The sequence below is a fragment of the Oreochromis niloticus genome, linkage group LG5 (assembly GCF_001858045.2).
Source record: "Oreochromis niloticus isolate F11D_XX linkage group LG5, O_niloticus_UMD_NMBU, whole genome shotgun sequence".
Taxonomy (NCBI): Eukaryota; Metazoa; Chordata; class Actinopteri; order Cichliformes; family Cichlidae; genus Oreochromis; species Oreochromis niloticus.
The window spans coordinates 18545283-18564915 of record NC_031970.2 but is presented as its reverse complement, the minus strand read 5'-3'; the positions used below and the strand labels follow the sequence as shown (position 1 = coordinate 18564915).

At 41.8% G+C, this 19633-nt stretch overlaps 1 protein-coding gene across 4 annotated transcripts; it reads left to right on the top strand.

Moving 5' to 3' along the window:
• Positions 1 to 922: 922 nt before the first annotated feature.
• LOC102076431 (mucin-3A) lies at positions 923 to 19430 on the top strand. Of its 4 annotated transcripts, XM_019359276.1 has the most exons (12): positions 10021 to 10311; positions 10909 to 12393; positions 12700 to 13602; positions 15088 to 16536; positions 16843 to 17309; positions 17505 to 17623; positions 17778 to 17842; positions 17946 to 18148; positions 18277 to 18442; positions 18569 to 18733; positions 18848 to 18918; positions 19058 to 19430. In XM_019359276.1, the coding sequence occupies exons 1-12, from the start codon at positions 10151 to 10153 to the stop codon at positions 19105 to 19107; spliced, it is 5304 nt and encodes a 1767-aa protein (XP_019214821.1). In that variant the 5' UTR covers positions 10021 to 10150; the 3' UTR covers positions 19108 to 19430. The 4 variants fall into 4 exon arrangements, with proteins under 4 accessions (XP_019214823.1, XP_019214821.1, XP_025763028.1 ...); XM_025907243.1 differs by having other exon boundaries at positions 10021 to 12393; XM_019359278.1 differs by lacking the exons at positions 10021 to 10311; positions 10909 to 12393; positions 12700 to 13602 and adding an exon at positions 923 to 972 and having other exon boundaries at positions 14472 to 16536.
• Positions 19431 to 19633: the final 203 nt, after the last annotated feature.

Below are 19633 nucleotides of genomic sequence, written 5' to 3'. Positions count from 1 at the left end.
ACAGCAGAATTCCACTGTTTGCGTCTCTTCTGTAGTAGGTTTACTTTATTTTTTGTGTTGCTGCATTGCTAGCTGATGATCAGTTGATGGGCAACTACCGTGAGGTTTCATATAATTGGGTGTAGCCATGAATTTGCCCCTATTTAAAATTTGTCTAATGGTGGAATGACCTTATCCATCCACTTAACCAAATGAAAGGTTGCAATGGGGGAACCAATTTCAGTGGTCATAGGACAAGAAGCAGGATAGGTTATAGTCTATTGCACGGTTCACATGTATGACAAAACAATATCTATATTCTTTAGAATTCTAAATGGTCTGTCTTCAAGAATCACGTTTTTAACCTCAGCTAGAATCTGAAAAGTGCTTCAGAAGTTGTTTCAACTTCACACATTCAGACACCAATGATAAAGAAAACAGAGTTGATATGTTGGATGCCACTCTACCATCAAAACTAACTGGAATTTAAACTTTATAGCTACATTGTGGGCCAGAAGATTAAATTTTCAAGTACACAATCAAAGGACAACTTTCTCACAATTTGAGCAATGGCTGTCTCAGTTGTCATAAATGTTGACATGAATTTCCAAATGTGATGGGATTTGTTTTAAAGTGCATTGACAAATATTTTTTAAACACTGTCTCCTTCAACAGGATATCAAAATAAAAAAGATCAAGAAAATAAAACAATGCCACATCGACAAATTCTGGACAACTATGAGAGGAAGAGTCTCTTAAACATTACGTTTGCAAGGAATAAAAGCATTGTTCCAGATATTCAACTTAATAGCATAAATGTGAATCAACAAAATTCAAGCTCAGTGTCTTCAGTGCCATTCAGATTGGTTGAATCCCCAACTACTTCTATTACAACAATGGCACAAACAGGAATGACACAATCTACAGAGTCTGTCCGGACGGTCACTACCAATGAAATTACTCTAACTACCAACATGGACCATTCCACAACAACTGTTTTTGAGGCAACTTCAGAGACTTCCTCCAGTTCGCCTTCATCAGTCACTTCAGAAAGCACTAGTTTACTCCAACATCCCAGAACAAAGTACTGAAACAGCTGTAACAGGCACTAGTACAACAGAGAACAAAGCAACAACTGTTGAGACATCTGAGACAATGACATCTGCACGTCCTGAATCACCAACTACTTCTATTACAACAATGGCACAAACAGGAACAACACAATCTACAGAGTCTGTCCCACCAGTCACCACCAATGAAATTACTCTAACTACCACCATTGACCATTCCACAACAACTTCAGAGACTTCCTCCAGTTCGCCTTCCACAGTTACTTCAGAAACTCTAGTTTACTCCAACATCCCCAGAACAAAGTACTGAAACAGCTGTAACAGGCACTGTACAACAGAGAACAAAGCAACAACTCTGAGACTTCTGAGACAATGACATCCGCACACCCCGAATCACCAACTACTTCTATTACAACAACGGCACAAACAGGAACAACACAATCTACAGAGTCTGTCCCACCAGTCACCACCAATGAAATTACTCTAACTACCACCATTGACCATTCCACAACAACTTCAGAGACTTCCTCCAGTTCGCCTTCCACAGTACTTCAGAAAGCTCTAGTTTACTCCAACATCCCCAGAACAAAGTACTGAAACAGCTGTAACAGGCACTGGTACAACAGAGAACAAAGCAACAACTCCTGAGATTTCTGAGACAATGACATCCGCACACACCGAATCACCAACTACTTCTATTACAACAACGGCACAAACAGGAACAACACAATCTACAGAGTCTGTCCCACCAGTCACCACCAATGAAATTACTCTAACTACCACATGACCATTCCACAACAACTTCAGAGACTTCCTCCAGTTCGCCTTCCACAGTCACTTCAGAAAGCTCTAGTTTTACTCCAACATCCCCAGAACAAAGTACTGAAACAGCTGTAACAGGCACTAGTACAACAGAGAACAAAGCAACAACTCTTGAGACTTCTGAGACATGACATCGCACACCCGAATCACCAACTACTTCATTACAACAATGGCACAAACAGGAACAACACAATCTACACAGTCTGTCCCACCAGTCACCACCAATGAAATACTCTAACTACCACCATGACCATTCCACAACAACTTCAGAGACTTCCTCCAGTTCGCCTTCCACAGTCACTTCAGAAAGCTCTAGTTTTACTCCAACATCCCCAGAACAAAGTACTGAAACAGCTGTAACAGGCACTGGTACAACAGAGAACAAAGCAACAACTCCTGAGACTTCTGAGACAATGACATCCGCACACCCTGAATCACCAACTACTTCTATTACAACAATGGCACAAACAGGAACAACACAATCTACACAGTCTGTCCCACCAGTCACCACCAATGAAATTACTCTAACTACCACCATTGACCATTCCACAACAACTGTTTTTGAGACAACTTCAGAGACTTCCTCCAGTTCGCCTTCCACAGTCACTTCAGAAAGCTCTAGTTTTACTCCAACATCCCCAGAACAAAGTACTGAAACAGCTGTAACAGGCACTAGTACAACAGAGAACAAAGCAACAACTCTTGAGACTTCTGAGACAATGACATCCGCACACCCTGAATCACCAACTACTTCTATTACAACAATGGCACAAACAGGAACAACACAATCTACAAGTCTGTCCACCAGTCACCACCAATGAAATTACTCTAACTACCACCATTGACCATTCCACAACAACTTCAGAGACTTCCTCCAGTTCGCCTTCCACAGTCACTTCAGAAAGCTCTAGTTTTACTCCAACATCCCCAGAACAAAGTACTGAAACAGCTGTAACAGGCACTAGTACAACAGAGAACAAAGCAACAACTCTTGAGACTTCTGAGACAATGACATCCGCACACCCGAATCACCAACTACTTCTATTACAACAATGGCACAAACAGGAACAACACAATCTACAGAGTCTGTCCCACCAGTCACCACCAATGAAATTACTCTAACTACCACCATTGACCATTCCACAACAACTTCAGAGACTTCCTCCAGTTCGCCTTCCACAGTCACTTCAGAAAGCTCTAGTTTTACTCCAACATCCCCAGAACAAAGTACTGAAACAGCTGTAACAGGCACTAGTACAACAGAGAACAAAGCAACAACTCTTGAGACTTCTGAGACAATGACATCCGCACACCCCGAATCACCAACTACTTCTATTACAACAATGGCACAAACAGGAACAACACAATCTACAGAGTCTGTCCCACCAGTCACCACCAATGAAATTACTCTAACTACCACCATTGACCATTCCACAACAACTTCAGAGACTTCCTCCAGTTCGCCTTCCACAGTTACTTCAGAAAGCTCTAGTTTTACTCCAACATCCCCAGAACAAAGTACTGAAACAGCGTAACAGGCACTGGTACAACAGAGAACAAAGCAACAACTCTGAGACTTCTGAGACAATGACATCCGCACACCCTGAATCACCAACTACTTCTATTACAACAATGGCACAAACAGGAACAACACAATCTACAGAGTCTGTCCCACCAGTCACCACCAATGAAATTACTCTAACTACCACATTGACCATTCCACAACAACTTCAGAGACTTCCTCCAGTTCGCCTTCCACAGTCACTTCAGAAAGCTCTAGTTTTACTCCAACATCCCCAGAACAAAGTACTGAAACAGCTGTAACAGGCACTGTACAACAGAGAACAAAGCAAACTCTTCAGACTTCTGAGACAATGACATCCGGACACCCCGAATCACCAACTACTTCTATTACAACAATGGCACAAACAGGAACAACACAATCTACAGAGTCTGTCCCACCAGTCACCACCAATGAAATTACTCTAACTACCACATGACCATTCCACAACAACTTCAGAGACTTCCTCCAGTTCGCCTTCCACAGTACTTCAGAAAGCTCTAGTTTTACTCCAACATCCCCAGAACAAAGTACTGAAACAGCTGTAACAGGCACTGGTACAACAGAGAACAAAGCAACAACTCTGAGATTCTGAGACAATGACATCCGCACACCGAATCACCAACTACTTCTATTACAACAATGGCACAAACAGAACAACACAATCTACAGAGTCTGTCCCACCAGTCACACCAATGAAATTACTCTAACTACCACCATGACCATTCCATAACAACTGTTTTGAGACAACTTCAGAGACTTCCTCCAGTTCGCCTTCCACAGTCACTTCAGAAAGCTCTAGTTTTACTCCAACATCCCAGAACAAAGTACTGAAACAGCTGTAACAGGCACTAGTACAACAGAGAACAAAGCAACAACTCTGAGACTTCTGAGACAATGACATCCGCACACCCCGAATCACCAACTACTTCTATTACAACAATGGCACAAACAGGAACAACACAATCTACAGAGTCTGTCCCACCAGTCACCACCAATGAAATTACTCTAACTACCACCATTGACCATTCCACAACAACTTCAGAGACTTCCTCCAGTTCGCCTTCCACAGTCACTTCAGAAAGCTCTAGTTTTACTCCAACATCCCCAGAACAAAGTACTGAAACAGCTGTAACAGGCACTGTACAACAGAGAACAAAGCAACAACTCTGAGACTTCTGAGACAATGACATCCGCACACCCGAATCACCAACTACTTCTATTACAACAATGGCACAAACAGGAACAACACAATCTACACAGTCTGTCCCACCAGTCACCACCAATGAAATTACTCTAACTACCACCATTGACCATTCCACAACAACTTCAGAGACTTCCTCCAGTTCGCCTTCCACAGTCACTTCAGAAAGCTCTAGTTTTACTCCAACATCCCCAGAACAAAGTACTGAAACAGCTGTAACAGGCACTAGTACAACAGAGAACAAAGCAACAACTCTTGAGACTTCTGAGACAATGACATCTGCACACCCGAATCACCAACTACTTCTATTACAACAATGGCACAAACAGGAACAACACAATCTACAGAGTCTGTCCCACCAGTCACCACCAATGAAATACTCTAACTACCACCATGACCATTCCACAAACTTTTTGAACAACTTCAGAGACTTCCTCCAGTTCGCCTTCCACAGTCACTTCAGAAAGCTCTAGTTTTACTCCAACATCCCCAGAACAAAGTACTGAAACAGCTGTAACAGGCACTAGTACAACAGAGAACAAAGCAACAACTCTTGAGACTTCTGAGACAATGACATCCGCACACCCCGAATCACCAACTACTTCTATTACAACAATGGCACAAACAGGAACAACACAATCTACAGAGTCTGTCCCACCAGTCACCACCAATGAAATTACTCTAACTACCACCATTGACCATTCCACAACAACTTCAGAGACTTCCTCCAGTTCGCCTTCCACAGTCACTTCAGAAAGCTCTAGTTTTACTCCAACATCCCCAGAACAAAGTACTGAAACAGCTGTAACAGGCACTAGTACAACAGAGAACACAAGCAACAACTCTGAGACTTCTGAGACAATGACATCCGCACACCCGAATCACCAACTACTTCTATTACAACAATGCACAAACAGGAACAACACAATCTACAGAGTCTGTCCCACCAGTCACCACCAATGAAATTACTCTAACTACCACCATTGACCATTCCACAACAACTTCAGAGACTTCCTCCAGTTCGCCTTCCACAGTCACTTCAGAAAGCTCTAGTTTTACTCCAACATCCCCAGAACAAAGTACTGAAACAGCTGTAACAGGCACTGTACAACAGAGAACAAAGCAACAACTCTGAGACTTCTGAGACAATGACATCCGCACACCCGAATCACCAACTACTTCTATTACAACAATGGCACAAACAGGAAAAACACAATCTACAGAGTCTGTCCCACCAGTCACCACCAATGAAATTACTCTAACTACCAACATGGACATTCCAACAACTGTTTTGAGACAACTTCAGAGACTTCCTCCAGTTCGCCTTCCACAGTCACTTCAGAAAGCTCTAGTTTTACTCCAACATCCCCAGAACAAAGTACTGAAACAGCTGTAACAGGCACTAGTACAACAGAGAACAAAGCAACAACTCTTGAGACTTCTGAGACAATGACATCCGCACACCCGAATCACAACTACTTCTATTACAACAATGGCACAAACAGGAACAACACAATCTACAGAGTCTGTCCCACCAGTCACCACCAATGAAATTACTCTAACTACCACCATTGACCATTCCACAACAACTTCAGAGCTTCCTCCAGTTCGCCTTCCACAGTCACTTCAGAAAGCTCTAGTTTTACTCCAACATCCCCAGAACAAAGTACTGAAACAGCTGTAACAGGCACTAGTACAACAGAGAACAAAGCAACAACTCTTGAGACTTCTGAGACAATGACATCCGCACACCCCGAATCACCAACTACTTCGATTACAACAATGGCACAAACAGGAACAACACAATCTACAGAGTCTGTCCCACCAGTCACCACCAATGAAATTACTCTAACTACCACCATTGACCATTCCACAACAACTTCAGAGACTTCCTCCAGTTCGCCTTCCACAGTTACTTCAGAAACTCTAGTTTACTCCAACATCCCCAGAACAAAGTACTGAAACAGCTGTAACAGGCACTAGTACAACAGAGAACAAAGCAACAACTCTTGAGACTTCTGAGACAATGACATCGCACACCCGAATCACCAACTACTTCTATTACAACAATGGCACAAACAGGAACAACACAATCTACAGAGTCTGTCCCACCAGTCACCACCAATGAAATTACTCTAACTACCACCATGACCATTCCACAACAACTTCAGAGACTTCCTCCAGTTCGCCTTCCACAGTCACTTCAGAAGCTCTAGTTTTACTCCAACATCCCCAGAACAAAGTACTGAAACAGCTGTAACAGGCACTGGTACAACAGAGAACAAAGCAACAACTCTTCAGACTTCTGAGACAATGACATCCGCACACCCTGAACACCAACTACTTCTATTACAACAATGGCACAAACAGGAACAACACAATCTACAGAGTCTGTCCCACCAGTCACCACCAATGAAATTACTCTAACTACAACATGACCATTCCACAACAACTTCAGAGACTTCCTCCAGTTCGCCTTCCACAGTCACTTCAGAAAGCTCTAGTTTTACTCCAACATCCCCAGAACAAAGTACTGAAACAGCTGTAACAGGCACTGTACAACAGAGAACAAAGCAACAACTCTTCAGACTTCTGAGACAATGACATCCGCACACCCCGAATCACCAACTACTTCTATTACAACAATGGCACAAACAGAACAACACAATCTACAGAGTCTGTCCCACCAGTCACCACCAATGAAATTACTCTAACTACCACCATGACCATTCCACAACAACTTCAGAGACTTCCTCCAGTTCGCCTTCCACAGTCACTTCAGAAAGCTCTAGTTTTACTCCAACATCCCCAGAACAAAGTACTGAAACAGCTGTAACAGGCACTGTACAACAGAGAACAAAGCAACAACTCTTGAGACTTCTGAGACAATGACATCCGCACACCCCGAATCACCAACTACTTCTATTACAACAATGGCACAAACAGGAACAACACAATCTACAGAGTCTGTCCCACCAGTCACCACCAATGAAATTACTCTAACTACCACCATTGACCATTCCACAACAACTTCAGAGACTTCCTCCAGTTCGCCTTCCACAGTACTTCAGAAAGCTCTAGTTTTACTCCAACATCCCCAGAACAAAGTACTGAAACAGCTGTAACAGGCACTAGTACAACAGAGAACAAAGCAACAACTCTTGAGACTTCTGAGACAATGACATCCGCACACCCCGAATCACCAACTACTTCTATTACAACAATGGCACAAACAGGAACAACACAATCTACAAGTCTGTCCCACCAGTCACCACCAATGAATTACTCTAACTACCACCATTGACCATTCCACAACAACTTCAGAGACTTCCTCCAGTTCGCCTTCCACAGTACTTCAGAAGCTCTAGTTTACTCAACATCCCCAGAACAAAGTACTGAAACAGCTGTAACAGGCACTAGTACAACAGAGAACAAAGCAACAACTCTTGAGACTTCTGAGACAATGACATCGCACACCCGAATCACAACTACTTCTATTACAACAATGCACAAACAGAACAACACATCTACAGTCTGTCCCACCACCACCAATGAATACTCTAACACCACCTGACCATCCACAACAACTCAGAGACTTCCTCCAGTTCGCCTTCCACAGTCACTTAGAAAGCTCTAGTTTTACTCCAACATCCCAGAACAAAGTACTGAAACAGCTGTAACAGCACTAGTACAACAGAGAACAAAGCAACAACTCTTGAGACTTCTGAGACAATGACATCCGCACACCCTGAATCACCAACTACTTCTATTACAACAATGGCACAAACAGGAACAACACAATCTACACAGTCTGTCCCACCAGTCACCACCAATGAAATTACTCTAACTACCACCATTGACCATTCCACAACAACTGTTTTTGAGACAACTTCAGAGACTTCCTCCAGTTCGCCTTCCACGTCACTTCAGAAAGCTCTAGTTTTACTCCAACATCCCCAGAAGAAAGTACTGAAACAGCTGTAACAGGCACTAGTACAACAGAGAACAAAGCAACAACTCTTCAGACTTCTGAGACAATGACATCCGCACACCCGAATCACCAACTACTTCTATTACAACAATGGCACAAACAGGAACAACACAATCTACAGAGTCTGTCCCACCAGTCACCACCAATGAAATTACTCTAACTACCACCATTGACCATTCCACAACAACTTCAGAGACTTCCTCCAGTTCGCCTTCCACAGTCACTTCAGAAAGCTCTAGTTTTACTCCAACATCCCCAGAACAAAGTACTGAAACAGCTGTAACAGGCACTGGTACAACAGAGAACAAAGCAACAACTCCTGAGTCTTCTGAGACAATGACATCCGGACACACCGAATCACCAACTACTTCTATTACAACAATGGCACAAACAGGAACAACACAATCTACAGAGTCTGTCCCACCAGTCACCACCAATGAAATTACTGTAACTACCAAATGACCATTCCATAACAACTGTTTTGAGACAACTTCAGAGACTTCCTCCAGTTCGCCTTCCACAGTCACTTCAGAAAGCTCTAGTTTTACTCCAACATCCCCAGAACAAAGTACTGAAACAGCTGTAACAGGCACTAGTACAACAGAGAACAAAGCAACAACTCTTGAGACTTCTGAGACAATGACATCCGCACACCCGAATCACCAACTACTTCTATTACAACAATGGCACAAACAGAAACAACACAATCTACAGAGTCTGTCCCACCAGTCACCACCAATGAAATTACTCTAACTACCACCACTGACCATTCCATAACAACTGTTTTTGAGACAACTTCAGAGACTTCCTCCAGTTCGCCTTCCACAGTCACTTCAGAAAGCTCTAGTTTTACTCCAACATCCCCAGAACAAAGTACTGAAACAGTTGTAACAGGCACTGGTACAACAGAGAACAAAGCAACAACTCCTGAGACTTCTGAGACAATGACATCCGCACACACCGAATCACCAACTACTTCTATTACAACAATGGCACAAACAGGAACAACACAATCTTCAGAGTCTGTCCCACCAGTCACCACCAATGAAATTACTCTAACTACAACACTGACCATTCCACAACAACTTCAGAGACTTCCTCCAGTTCGCCTTCCACAGTCTCTTCAGAAGTCTCTAGTTTTACTCCAACATCCCCAGAACAAAGTACTGAAACAGCTGTAACAGGCACTGGTACAACAGAGAACAAAGCAACAACTCTTCAGACTTCTGAGACAATGACATCCGCACACCCCGAATCACCAACTACTTCTATTACAACAATGGCACAAACAGGAACAACACAATCTACAGAGTCTGTCCCACCAGTCACCACCAATGAAATTACTCTAACTACCAACCCTGACCATTCCACAACAACTTCAGAGACTTCCTCCGTTGCCTTCCACAGTCACTTCAGAAAGCTCTAGTTTTACTCCAACATCCCCAGAACAAAGTACTGAAACAGCTGTAACAGGCACTAGTACAACAGAGAACAAAGCAACAACTCTTGAGACTTCTGAGACAATGACATCCGCACACCCCGAATCACCAACTACTTCGATTACAACAATGGCACAAACAGGAACAACACAATCTACAGAGTCTGTCCCACCAGTCACCACCAATGAAATTACTCTAACTACCACCATTGACCATTCCACAACAACTTCAGAGACTTCCTCCAGTTCGCCTTCCACAGTTACTTCAGAAGGCTCTAGTTTTACTCCAACATCCCCAGAACAAAGTACTGAAACAGCTGTAACAGGCACTGGTACAACAGAGAACAAAGCAACAACTCTTCAGACTTCTGAGACAATGACATCTGCACACCATGAACCACCAACTACTTCTATTACAACAATGGCACAAACAGGAACAACACAATCTACACAGTCTGTCCCACCAGTCACCACCAATGAAATTACTCTAACTACTAACACTGACCATTCCACAACAACTTCAGAGACTTCCTCCAGTTCGCCTTCCACAGTCACTTCAGAAGTCTCTAGTTTTACTCCAACACCCCCAGAACAAAGTACTGAAACAGCTGTAACAGGCACTGGTACAACAGAGAACAAAGCAACAACTCTTCAGACTTCTGAGACAATGACATCCGCACACCCCGAATCACCAACTACTTCTATTACAACAATGGCACAAACAGGAACAACACAATCTACAGAGTCTGTCCCACCAGTCACCACCAATGAAATTACTCTAACTACCAACATGGACCATTCCATAACAACTGTTTTTGAGACAACTTCAGAGACTTCCTCCAGTTCGCCTTCCACAGTCACTTCAGAAAGCTCTAGTTTTACTCCAACATCTCCAGAACAAAGTACTGAAAGAGCTGTAACAGGCAGTGGTACAACAGAGAACAAAGCAACAACTCCTGAGACTTCTGAGACAATGACATCCGCACACCCTGAATCACCAACTACTTCTATTATAACATTGGCACAAACAGGAACAACACAATCTACAGAGTCTGTCCCACCAGTCACCACCAATGAAATTACTCTAACTACCACCATTTACCATTCCACAACAACTTCAGAGACTTCCTCCAGTTCGCCTTCCACAGTTGCTTCAGAAAGCTCTAGTTTTACTCCAACATCCCCAGAACAAAGTACTGAAACAGCTGTAACAGGCACTAGTACAACAGAGAACAAAGCAACAACTCTTGAGACTTCTGAGACAATGACATCCGCACACCCCGAATCACCAACTACTTCTATTACAACAATGGCACAAACAGGAACAACACAATCTACACAGTCTGTCCCACCAGTCACCACCAATGGAATTACTCTAACTACCACCATTGACCATTCCACAACAACTTCAGAGACTTCCTCCAGTTCGCCTTCCACAGTCACTTCAGAAAGCTCTAGTTTTACTCCAACATCCCCAGAACAAAGTACTGAAACAGCTGTAACAGGCACTAGTACAACAGAGAACAAAGCAACAACTCTTGAGACTTCTGAGACAATGACATCTGCACACCCCGAATCACCAACTACTTCTATTACAACAATGGCACAAACAGGAACAACACAATCTACAGAGTCTGTCCCACCAGTTCCCACCAATGAAATAACTCTAACGACCACCACTGACCATTCCACAACAACTGTTTTTGAGACAACTTCAGAGACTTCCTCCAGTTCGCCTTCCACAGTCACTTTAGAAAGCTCTAGTTTTACTCCAACATCCCCAGAACAAAGTACTGAAACAGCTGTAACAGGCACTAGTACAACAGAGAACAAAGCAACAACTCTTGAGACTTCTGAGACAATGACATCCGCACACCCTGAATCACCAACTACTTCTATTACAACAATGGCACAAACAGGAACAACACAATCTACACAGTCTGTCCCACCAGTCACCACCAATGAAATTACTCTAACTACCACCATTGACCATTCCACAACAACTGTTTTTGAGACAACTTCAGAGACTTCCTCCAGTTCGCCTTCCACGGTCACTTCAGAAAGCTCTAGTTTTACTCCAACATCCCCAGAAGAAAGTACTGAAACAGCTGTAACAGGCACTAGTACAACAGAGAACAAAGCAACAACTCTTCAGACTTCTGAGACAATGACATCCGCACACCCCGAATCACCAACTACTTCTATTACAACAATGGCACAAACAGGAACAACACAATCTACAGAGTCTGTCCCACCAGTCACCACCAATGAAATTACTCTAACTACCACCATTGACCATTCCACAACAACTTCAGAGACTTCCTCCAGTTCGCCTTCCACAGTCACTTCAGAAAGCTCTAGTTTTACTCCAACATCCCCAGAACAAAGTACTGAAACAGCTGTAACAGGCACTGGTACAACAGAGAACAAAGCAACAACTCCTGAGTCTTCTGAGACAATGACATCCGGACACACCGAATCACCAACTACTTCTATTACAACAATGGCACAAACAGGAACAACACAATCTACAGAGTCTGTCCCACCAGTCACCACCAATGAAATTACTGTAACTACCAAAATGGACCATTCCATAACAACTGTTTTTGAGACAACTTCAGAGACTTCCTCCAGTTCGCCTTCCACAGTCACTTCAGAAAGCTCTAGTTTTACTCCAACATCCCCAGAACAAAGTACTGAAACAGCTGTAACAGGCACTAGTACAACAGAGAACAAAGCAACAACTCTTGAGACTTCTGAGACAATGACATCCGCACACCGCGAATCACCAACTACTTCTATTACAACAATGGCACAAACAGAAACAACACAATCTACAGAGTCTGTCCCACCAGTCACCACCAATGAAATTACTCTAACTACCACCACTGACCATTCCATAACAACTGTTTTTGAGACAACTTCAGAGACTTCCTCCAGTTCGCCTTCCACAGTCACTTCAGAAAGCTCTAGTTTTACTCCAACATCCCCAGAACAAAGTACTGAAACAGCTGTAACAGGCACTGGTACAACAGAGAACAAAGCAACAACTCCTGAGACTTCTGAGACAATGACATCCGCACACACCGAATCACCAACTACTTCTATTACAACAATGGCACAAACAGGAACAACACAATCTTCAGAGTCTGTCCCACCAGTCACCACCAATGAAATTACTCTAACTACCAACACTGACCATTCCATAACAACTGTTTTTGAGACAACTTCAGAGACTTCCTCCAGTTCGCCTTCCACAGTCACTTCAGAAGGCTCTAGTTTTACTCCAACATCCCCAGAACAAAGTACTGAAACAGCTGTAACAGGCACTGGTACAACAGAGAACAAAGCAACAACTCTTCAGACTTCTGAGACAATGACATCTGCACACCATGAACCACCAACTACTTCTATTACAACAATGGCACAAACAGGAACAACACAATCTACAGAGTCTGTCCCACCAGTCACCACCAATGAAATTACTCTAACTACTAACACTGACCATTCCACAACAACTTCAGAGACTTCCTCCAGTTCGCCTTCCACAGTCTCTTCAGAAGTCTCTAGTTTTACTCCAACATCCCCAGAACAAAGTACTGAAACAGCTGTAACAGGCACTGGTACAACAGAGAACAAAGCAACAACTCTTCAGACTTCTGAGACAATGACATCCGCACACCCCGAATCACCAACTACTTCTATTACAACAATGGCACAAACAGGAACAACACAATCTACAGAGTCTGTCCCACCAGTCACCACCAATGAAATTACTCTAACTACCAACCCTGACCATTCCACAACAACTTCAGAGACTTCCTCCGGTTGGCCTTCCACAGTCACTTCAGAAAGCTCTAGTTTTACTCCAACATCCCCAGAACAAAGTACTGAAACAGCTGTAACAGGCACTGGTACAACAGAGAACAAAGCAACAACTCTTGAGACTTCTGAGACAATGACATCCGCACACCCCGAATCACCAACTACTTCTATTACAACAATGGCACAAACAGGAACAACACAATCTACAGAGTCTGTCCCACCAGTCACCACCAATGAAATTACTCTAACTACCAACACTGACCATTCCACAACAACTTCAGAGACTTCCTCCAGTTCGCCTTCCACAGTCACTTCAGAAAGCTCTAGTTTTACTCCAACATCCCCAGAACAAAGTACTGAAACAGCTGTAACAGGCACTGGTACAACAGAGAACAAAGCAACAACTCCTGAGACTTCTGAGACAATGACATCCGCACACCCTGAATCACAAACTACTTCTATTATAACACTGGCACAAACAGGAACAACACAATCTACAGAGTCTGTCCCACCAGTCCCCACCAATGAAATAACTCTAACTACCACCATTGACCATTCCACAACAACTGTTTTTGAGACAACTTCAGAGACTTCCTCCAGTTCGCCTTCCACAGTCACTTTAGAAAGCACTAGTTTTGCTCCATCAGCCCCAGAACAAAGTACTGAAACAGCTGTAACAGGCACTGGTACAACAGAGAACAAAGCAACAACTCCTGAGACTTCTGAGACAATGACATCCGCACACCCTGAATCACCAACTACTTCTATTACAACAATGGCACAAACAGGAACAACACAATCTACAGAGTCTGTCCCACCAGTCACCACCAATGAAATTACTCTAACTACCAACACTGACCATTCCACAACAACTTCAGAGACTTCCTCCAGTTCGCCTTCCACAGTCACTTCAGAAGGCTCTAGTTTTACTCCAACATCCCCAGAACAAAGTACTGAAACAGCTGTAACAGGCACTGGTACAACAGAGAACAAAGCAACAACTCTTGAGACTTCTGAGACAATGACATCCGCACCCCGCGAATCACCAACTACTTCTATTACAACAATGGCACAAACAGAAACAACACAATCTACAGAGTCTGTCCCACCAGTCACCACCAATGAAATTACTCTAACTACCACCACTGACCATTCCATAACAACTGTTTTTGAGACAACTTCAGAGACTTCCTCCAGTTCGCCTTCCACAGTCACTTCAGAAGGCTCTAGTTTTACTCCAACATCCCCAGAACAAAGTACTGAAACAGCTGTAACAGGCACTGGTACAACAGAGAACAAAGCAACAACTCTTCAGACTTCTGAGACAATGACATCTGCACACCATGAACCACCAACTACTTCTATTACAACAATGGCACAAACAGGAACAACACAATCTACAGAGTCTGTCCCACCAGTCACCACCAATGAAATTACTCTAACTACTAACACTGACCATTCCACAACAACTTCAGAGACTTCCTCCAGTTCGCCTTCCACAGTCACTTCAGAAGTCTCTAGTTTTACTCCAACATCCCCAGAACAAAGTACTGAAACAGCTGTAACAGGCACTGGTACAACAGAGAACAAAGCAACAACTCTTCAGACTTCTGAGACAATGACATCCGCACACCCCGAATCACCAACTACTTCTATTACAACAATGGCACAAACAGGAACAACACAATCTACAGAGTCTGTCCCACCAGTCACCACCAATGAAATTACTCTAACTACCAACCCTGACCATTCCACAACAACTTCAGAGACTTCCTCCGGTTGGCCTTCCACAGTCACTTCAGAAAGCTCTAGTTTTACTCCAACATCCCCAGAACAAAGTACTGAAACAGCTGTAACAGGCACTGGTACAACAGAGAACAAAGCAACAACTCTTGAGACTTCTGAGACAATGACATCCGCACACCCCGAATCACCAACTACTTCTATTACAACAATGGCACAAACAGGAACAACACAATCTACAGAGTCTGTCCCACCAGTCACCACCAATGAAATTACTCTAACTACCAACACTGACCATTCCACAACAACTTCAGAGACTTCCTCCAGTTCGCCTTCCACAGTCACTTCAGAAAGCTCTAGTTTTACTCCAACATCCCCAGAACAAAGTACTGAAACAGCTGTAACAGGCACTGGTACAACAGAGAACAAAGCAACAACTCCTGAGACTTCTGAGACAATGACATCCGCACACCCTGAATCACAAACTACTTCTATTATAACACTGGCACAAACAGGAACAACACAATCTACAGAGTCTGTCCCACCAGTCCCCACCAATGAAATAACTCTAACTACCACCATTGACCATTCCACAACAACTGTTTTTGAGACAACTTCAGAGACTTCCTCCAGTTCGCCTTCCACAGTCACTTTAGAAAGCACTAGTTTTGCTCCATCAGCCCCAGAACAAAGTACTGAAACAGCTGTAACAGGCACTGGTACAACAGAGAACAAAGCAACAACTCCTGAGACTTCTGAGACAATGACATCCGCACACCCTGAATCACCAACTACTTCTATTACAACAATGGCACAAACAGGAACAACACAATCTACAGAGTCTGTCCCACCAGTCACCACCAATGAAATTACTCTAACTACCACCATTGACCATTCCACAACATCTGTTTTTGAGACAACTTCAGAGTCTTCCTCCAGTTCACCTTCCACAGTCACTTCAGAAAGCACTAGTTTTGCTCCATCATCCCCAGAACAAAGTACTGAAACAGCTGTAACAGGCACTGGTACAACAGAGAACAAAGCAACAACTCCTGAGACTTCTGAGACAATGACATCCGCACACACCGAATCACTAACTACTTTTATTACAACAATGGCACAACCAGGAACAACACAATCTACAGAGTCTGTCCCACCAGTCACCACCAATGAAATTACTCTAACTACCAATACTGACCATTCCACAACAACTTCAGAGACTTCCTCCAGTTCGCCTTCCACAGTCACTTCAGAAAGCTCTAGTTTTACTCCAACATCCACTGAACAAAGTACTCAAACATTTGTAACAGGCTCTAGTACAACAGAGAACAAAGGAACAACTACTCAGGCGTCTGAGATAATGACATCTGCACTTCCTGACTCACAAGCTACAGTTGTACAGCCCAACTCAAGTCCTACAGTTCCCAGTCATACATCCTCTTCTTTCTCGTCCTCAACCACATCTGTGTCCTATTTAACTGATATATCCACCAGTGAAACAACAACAATTGTAGGCCCAGTCACCAGTCCTACATCGTCAGCAACAGTTAGTTTTTCTTCATCAATTACTCTCCCCACTTCAAATTTGACACCCTCTTTGACAACAATAGTGTGCCAAGATGATGCCTATGGAGACTCATGTTCTTATGGAGAAAACAACACTGTCCCAATCATTGGTGAGGTTTTTCATTTCCATATAGTTTTTCTTAAAAATAATATATTTTCATTACCTGAAAATGTCTTTTGAATACTTTTTACATACATTGATACTTTGACTTCTTGCGTTATAACTGTGTTTTCTCCCCCACTTTTGCATGTTCAAGGTAAAATGTTTGCATAAATGGCCTTTAAAATTTTTCAATTTTTTGCAGATACTGCACCCGTCCGTAAAGTAAACATTACTTTCAAATTCAACGTCACTTTTATCCAGGCTTTTCTTAATTTAAATTCACCTGAATCACAGACATTCATCAACAAATTAGAAGCACAGGTACAGATAATTTTCTTCATATTTAATATTATGAGTTATTAATTTTAAGTAGTATTACAAAGTATTTTGTAATACAAAAAATATAAAATTATTTAAATCTTTTATCTGAAATGTTGCATAATCCCTTCTGTCCTTTTTTTTTTTTTTTTTACAGCTCAGAAGCCTGTGTAGAGAAGCAGATCCCCAGGCCTATCAAACAGTTAAAGTCATCAAATTAAGGTAAATTTTCCCTCAACATTTATTAAACTATTTGTTACATTTATTATTACCTTTTAAGAAAGAGATAGCTGTTTTCTTATAACATTTCTACCTTTTTTTGTAGTCAAGGAAGTGTTGTTGCAAAGAGCGTGGCGGAGTATCAGTATCAAAACAATGAAACTCAAATCGAGTTTATTAACACTAATCTTAGTGTGGTTTTGAGGAATATCCTACAAAATGAAAATAATATCAACAAAATTTCTTTGGCCTTTGGTAATCAAAGTGTGCAGTTAAATGATCTCAGCTTTGAGGCACCTGCAATTACTAGTAAGTGTGTTGTATGTTGTTCTAAATGTAAAGCACAATCAGCCATTCTTTATCCAGTTTTTTCGAATTTCTCCTGTTTATTTTACATTATAGTATGTTGAATATATATATGTTTTGAAATCTTGTAGATATCACAGAGTTGGGGTCTTATATTAACTGCTCTCGGTTTGCTAATTACACTGCTGAGATTATTAATGGTCAATGGCAGTGTGTTGGACCATGCAAAAAAAACCCTGATTACTGCAATGGACACGGACAATGTTTAAATGACATTTACACAGGCGCAGTCTGCAGGTAATAAAATATCTATCTATCTATCTATCTATCTATCTATCTATCTACATATATATATAGTTTTTTGACTCAAGTTTTTTTTTTGTCAAAACTATTTTTATTAAACCTATTTTGAATTTTACCCAGGTGCTACGAAACCAGCCTGGAGCAGTTTTATGGTCCACAATGTGACCTTTTCCGCCGAGGTCCAGGTTTCTATGGAGCACTGTTTGGCTCACTCGCAGTAGCGCTCCTGCTCTTGATTATAATTGTCATCGCTGTCATTGTCAAAAGGAGAAATATGTATACTTGGTGGGTTATGATGCTTTCTGTGCATTTTCCTATAATGTACTCTGGAAAAAAATCGTTTTTTGTGTTCAGTCATTGAGTAAAAACACAAACAAACATCGTTCTTTTCTTTTTTAGGAAAAGGAGCAACTCTCAGAGAAGAAGATTGTCTTTTCTTGAGGAAGATTTCTTTGACTTCACTGATACGGGTTTGTCTTACTCTAATTACTATCATATTCAGAGATTTATTATAATAATTATTTATGATTAGTAATTAATAATGCAATAATTATTTTAAACTATTTTTCAGCAATGATTAAAAATATGATTTTTGACTTTGTCTTTCAGGAATCCCCAACTTGGGACTGGCAGGCACTTATAGAGCAGAAAACATTTAGAAATTGATATATTCACTATGTTATATAAAATTAAGCAATTAGTTACTGTTTTAATCGCTAATAATCTTGCTTAAAGATCAGTAAGAACTATCATCTTTTAATTTTAAAACATTTTGAAGTTGTTGTGATATTTATCATTTATTTATAAGAACTTAAATTTAATGTATATGTTTTTCACGTATATTTTCATGTCATGGGAGTGCAAAATGCACCACCACACACACATATCATGAAGCACCATTTCTCTTTTTATCCTGTCTTGACATATCTTTCTCAGCACTGTTCAAATAATAAAAATAATAATGAATCTCTTTTAACCTGAAGTTTTTGCCTGGAAAATCTACATTTTCTGAATGCACAAACTGAGAAACCCACTGTATTATCTATAGATAATTTTGTTAAATAACAAGTTAATTTTGTCTTTAGTGTTATTAAACAGTATGCAATATGGGCTAGCTACTGCTTATACTCTATGATATATCTCTATTGAGCTTGTTACGATTAACATCTAACCGTAGTGAAACAC

What these genes read in the sequence shown, in the direction of transcription:
- LOC102076431 (XM_025907243.1), top strand. Translation starts at nt 10,151, where the DNA reads ATGACATCCGCACACCCCGAATCACCAACTACTTCGATTACAACAATG. An exon ending in ACTTCAGAGACTTCCTCCAG is followed by an intron (nt 12,394 to 12,699) that starts TTCGCCTTCCAC and finishes GACTTCCTCCAG; the next exon opens with TTCGCCTTCCACAGTCACTT. An exon ending in TACACAGGCGCAGTCTGCAG is followed by an intron (nt 18,443 to 18,568) that starts GTAATAAAATAT and finishes AATTTTACCCAG; the next exon opens with GTGCTACGAAACCAGCCTGG.